The 5,659-nt window shown below is 35.3% G+C and overlaps 1 protein-coding gene across 1 annotated transcript; it reads right to left on the bottom strand.

The window, feature by feature from the left end:
- Positions 1-6: 6 nt before the first annotated feature.
- LOC128551984 (uncharacterized) lies at positions 7-3,906 on the bottom strand. Its single transcript, XM_053532961.1, has 2 exons — positions 3,770-3,906; positions 7-1,707 (listed from the first exon to the last, which is right to left on the bottom strand). The coding sequence occupies exon 2, from the start codon at positions 1,298-1,300 to the stop codon at positions 242-244; it is 1,059 nt and encodes a 352-aa protein (XP_053388936.1). The 5' UTR covers positions 1,301-1,707; positions 3,770-3,906; the 3' UTR covers positions 7-241.
- Between the last annotated feature and the right edge of the window lie 1,753 nt (positions 3,907-5,659).

The following is a 5,659-nucleotide window of genomic DNA, read 5'->3' as shown; positions in this document are numbered from 1 at the left end:
ATTCATGTGGGTAAGTTGGTAGTTACTTGCGGAGAACAGGTTTCTATTGGTACAAAATCAAGGAACACTGGTTAGTTTAACTGCCCGCCGTTACATAACTGAAATACTGTTGAAAACGGCGTTAAACCAACTGGAAAATCAAGTGTGAATCATATAGTCTATGGACATGACTATTTCCTGTGCGCATTAATGATTTTCAAACATTTTCCAAGGCTCCAAGTCTCTACTGGATCACCTTAGTCTATTTTACGTTAAGTATCCAAAAAATATCGTTACCAATTCGTCTTTGCAATTGCTTCCACTCTGGGAGAACAATGTTAAACATTTTCTGCCACAGTTGTTTCCGAACGTTCCCAACACGACAGCCATGCCTTTCAAGAATAAAAACATTAAAAGACAACAGGAATAAACTTTCCAGTAATTCTCTCTTATTTCCAAAATGTTTCAATGTTATAGGTACCATATGCATTGCCAATAAGCCAATTCGGAGTTTGTTACATCGTAAGAGAAATTGGGGGCCTTCTTGTAAGAGATAGGAAAGAAGGTGGGACAGCCTCCATCTAGTGTGTAGGTTTAGTCTCTCAAAAATAAGGTTGCGTCCAGGGATCATGTAGTAGGGAAGTCGGTTACTATCAATGGCTTCTTTCAGAAACTTCAAACCTATCAGTAACAAAAGCATTAGGTTCTGTTCTTGGAAAACACGGCTATCGAGCAGTTCAGACACCCAGTATGTAATGTTTTTCATAATGTAAGATGAAATTTCATTGCTGACACATTTTAATATGTCTTTTGCGACGAACTTTAGTAGTACATAAATTTTAATCTGCGTGTCATTGAAACTTTTGGTTAAGGTCAGTTCTGTTCCAAGAAAACAGAAACGCCATTCCATCCACTGATTGCAGCTTCCTTTACACCCAACTGGAACCAGCTGACATAATATGGATGAATCATCTTGTAGTATACTTATCGGGGGCCAGTCATGTTGTCTTGGTCGTGTTCTAAAGAACAGTAGTATGTCTGTGTGGATACAATGTACTCCAAAAACGCAGTCGCTTTTCCAAACCCCAAACGTGTGTGTAACTGCAGGGCCTGAAAAGTCCTTAAAAGCTCTGTTTGGCCCTAAAAACATTAACATAGACCTATGAAGTGCTGATGCATACAAAGAACTAGACGCAAATATAGCTGACCTTTGCCTAAAAAGTGATTCATTAATCAAGCGGTCACCATGCCGTTTTCCTTTAATGAGTTTCAGTTTTGTATAACTCGGAGACGTATTCGTAGCGTCGGTATAGAACAGCATTGTACCAGACGTGTTGAAAATGCTTCTACGTTATTAGTACATATGATATTAGATGATAAACTGATTTCATCGATATCGTTTTCAAACGGAAATGTTATGCCCTCCGCTTTGCTGCCGACAATGAAAGAACTAACAATGTGCGTGCCATGTAATTTCTGATTAATCCTATTACGTTCTTGCCATCTTTCTCTCCTTTCTTTTATTATTTCTGCGTTATAGTCGATATTGTCAAGTGTCTTAGATACAAAACGAGATATATCTTCCATGTTTCGCTACAGCTCGACGAATATGAAACGTACCGGCAACTTCAATAAACGGTGATATTAGTTTTCTCATATTTTCTTCAGCTTTTAAAGGATAACTTCATTTGTGTGGTATGATGTCGATTCTTCCTATTTGCGCAACATCTGCAAAAGAGAAAAAAAAAACAGACTAACTTACCTATATCACAAACTCGTCAACCTTTTAAGTAGTTAAACATGTAAAGGCCATTTGTTTCAACCAGTAGTGTACTTTAATTTTCATTTGGTCTTTATTCTTATATTCGGAAAACAATTAACTTTTGTTAGACTAAATTCAAAAGATTTTAGCTACAACCCATGCGTTCTAAATTGACTGTAAAATATTTCGAAAACCTCTCAGATGTAACATAGTTATAATCTTTCAAACAGTTCATGTTCGAAAAATCTATTAATATATAAAAACGACCCATACATTATGGTCAGGTGGAATTTGGAAATGTCGTGCATTCGTTCAAAATTTGTTTTGAGATAAACCATTAGCTTCCTTCGCCATATTTGTTATGTTTGATTGCAACAGGACGTATTTAAATTGTTTTCTTAACCGATTTATAAGATTTATAGACATTTCGAACATTAGTTTCACTGTAAGAAATATTATTTGCTGAAAACTTATTTCAGTCGTGGGTTGAAAACAAAATGGTTTTTTTTTTTTTTTTTTTTTTTTTTTTTTTTTTTTTTTTTTTTTTTGTAATTTCAAAAATACGAGCGTAGTTTTAAAACTGATAAAATCATTTGTTTCCTTGTTTTGAATGCAATGTAACTTCGATTTTATCAATACAGCATATTTTCGAAGTACACCAAATTTCGAAAACATGCCCGGTGTAATTTTGAAGATTTTGATAAATTAGAAGTATAGAGTACGAAGCGTTTTTAGTGAAAATATATATACACCAGTTTCTTTATTAATTGTAAAAGTTGCTCGTTGTTGCCTGCTTGATTTTTTTTCTACATTTGCCACAATTAGACATTATAATAGCCCTCCGTTATATATAAAAAATTAAAAACTGTTTTGCAAATTATTTCTCTCTGTAGTGTTCTTATAGCCTAACAAATAAATTTAATGACGAACGTATTATGTTCTGAAACTATTAAAATATGAATCAGTTTAATATTGCCCAATACAATGTACCATGCTGCACTAAATATGATATTACTAGAATCTCGATTACATACAGTGGCAAATGTGTAATTGATATACATTGTATTTTGCTTTTCCAGTGTAACACAGTTGCTTTATTTGTTGTAAAGCAATGTAGGAGGTTAAAGCCGCCGGCTTTAAATCATTTGATGTTGGTCCGATCCCTGCTATTGGCGTAGAATTCTTTAATTGAGGAAGTCATCTAGCTTGCTTACGGATGGGCGATGGTTCCGCCAAGGTACCCACCCGTGATGAAATTATGCCCTGAGGGGCACCTGCGGTCTTCATCCAACGTCAAAAGCCGGAAAGTCGCCACATGACCGATGAATGTGTCTGAATGACGTTTAGCATAACAAAAACAAAAAAACAAAATGTTAAAGAATGTCATATGATCATACCGAAGAATATTCCTCCGGCCACTAATCGATAGCGGTCAGATTTTCTATATAGAAATAAGAAGGGCATGTACACATTTTACTTAATAACAAAATTACTAAAATTAAGAAACCTTAGGTGCAAAAATATTACCAAAGTTCAACATTTGATTCATCACAAGGTTTTTTTAAATTAAATTTTATCTTAATTTTTTATTCGTTCTTCACATGAAGTTTAATGCCATCATTTCGTCATTTTTCCCTTCTTTTTTCCATATAAAATGTGCAAAAATCTCATACATGCCTTTCTTCAAAGCATTTTTTTGTAAAAAACCATTGATATGAAAGCTTAGGTGCAAGACATTTCCTACTCTCATTGAATTTATCTATTGAATGATATTTATTTCATTTTTGTGAAATAAAAATTTGATTCGTTCTCAGACGGTTTATTTTCACTAATTTGGAAGAAAAATTAACTTCAGCGCGAAGTTGTTGTTGTAGCGTCATAAGCAGACGATATTATTATGCCGCGTGAACATACGGTATTGTGATCAAAAGGTTAAAGTAATGATTTAATCATTTAATGTAATTTTACTTCGCGAGTAATTCATTTTGTGTTAGTATCACAAATTACCAATATAAGAAATTTATTTACTGTATTTTCTTTCTCTCTCCTTCTATTTCATATTAATGATCTTCTGCAAACAAAGCCAAATAATCTATGATGCTTTGTTTGATTTCTTTCTATGTTATCAATCGTACTTTCTCCTGATTGCTGTTGACTTTGTCTTCTCATAGTAGTTTTTATCCGGCTCTTGATAAATATATTTCTTCAATTCTCTTAGTGACGTGTTTCAATTAAATTGTCTCCGCCATTTAAGTAGTCTGCTTTAGGACGCGGGTTTCGTAAGTAATTGATTGTGTTGATGTTTTCATTTTTTACTTTCCATTTTTATGTTTTCTCCGGATACTGCTTCTTTACTTCTGAGTTGAAGTAAAAGGTTTACCACTTTAACGTATAACGTGTTAAGAATTTCATACTATTGTTTCCTTATAAGAACTGAAAAGTCGCCTGCCTCTCGGTGTTTTTCCAAGATTAGGCATTAGTCATTAGAATTAGGCATTTGTCGCATCGAAACTTTTGCAAGAAATGCCGTTGAAACATTAATTTTAGAGCAAATTATACAAATTAAAGGAATCCTCTTTATGGTGTCTTCAAAAATAAATTAAACATGTTGACAATGCTGGTAGATACCACATTTAAAGATCATGTATTTAAATGTCGTTTACGTTTGTTTTAGGGAATTCGTACATTTACGAACAAATTCCAATATGCCTTTCAAAAAAGGCATGAGGAAAATATTTCCGATATATTGCATGCAATATGTACTTATATTACTTGCTAGGTTTTAGCTTGAATGAAATAAAGCAAGCTTATTCTATTATACTACCACGAAAGAGACTTTTTAATCCCTCGCCACAAGTGGTGGGGGATTATAGGAATGGTCTCCGTCCGTCTGTCCGTAACACTTTCGTGTCTGCTAAACCCCTTGAAGGATTTTCATGAAACTTGGTTCAAATGATCTCATCAAGACGATTTGCAGAATTCATGAGTCAGTCATGCCGGCTCAAGGTCAAGGTCACATCTCAAGGTCAAAGGTTTGAGCCTTCCATTTTGTGTCCGCTCTATATCTCCTAAAGCCCTTGAAGGAATTTTGTAAAACTTCTATCAAATGATCACCTCATCAAGACGATGTGCAGAACCCATGAGTCAGCCATGCCGGCTCAAGGTCAAGGTCACAACTGAAGGTCAAAGGTTTGAGCCTTCCATTTTGTGTCCGCTCTATATCTCCTAAACCCCTTGAAGGAATGTTATAAAACTTGGGTCAAATGATCACCTCATCAAGACAATGTGCAGAACTCATGAGTCAGCCATGTCGTCTCAAGGTCGAGGTCACAACTGAAGGTCAAAGGTTTTAGCCTTCCATTTTGTGTCCGCTCTATATCTCCTAAACCCCTCCAAGGAATTTTATAAAACTTGGGTCAAATAATCACCTTATCAAAACGATGTGCAGAACTTACGAGTCAGCCATGCTGGTTCAAGGTCAAAGTCACAACTTAGGGTCAAAGGTTTGAGCCTTCCATTTTGTGTCCACTCTGTATCTCCTAAATCCCTTGAAGGATTTTCATAAAACTTGGGTCAAATGATCACCTCATCAAGAGCTCATGTGTCAGCCCTGTCAACTCAAGGTCAATGTCACAACTCAAGGTCAAAAGTTTGAGCTCTGTATCTCCTAAACCCCTTGAAGGATTTTTATGAAACTTGGGTCAAATGATCACCTCATCAAGACGTTGTGCAGAATTCATGAGTCAGCCATATCAGTTCAAGGTCAAGGTCACAGCTAAAGGTCAAAGGTTTACCCTTTCACTATCCATAACAGTGGCGGGGGATTTAGCTGTCTTTCAGACTGCCTTGTCTATTCAGTTCTCTATGTTTTTATGGGATATCTCATAAGAAATTTTCAGCAGCGTTACAGTTTAGTGT

This window comes from Mercenaria mercenaria, unplaced genomic scaffold (genome assembly GCF_021730395.1).
Source record: "Mercenaria mercenaria strain notata unplaced genomic scaffold, MADL_Memer_1 contig_1908, whole genome shotgun sequence".
NCBI classification, from domain to species: domain Eukaryota; kingdom Metazoa; phylum Mollusca; class Bivalvia; order Venerida; family Veneridae; genus Mercenaria; species Mercenaria mercenaria.
Note: the sequence above shows the minus strand (reverse complement) of the source record. Positions and strands in the feature narration are given on the sequence as shown.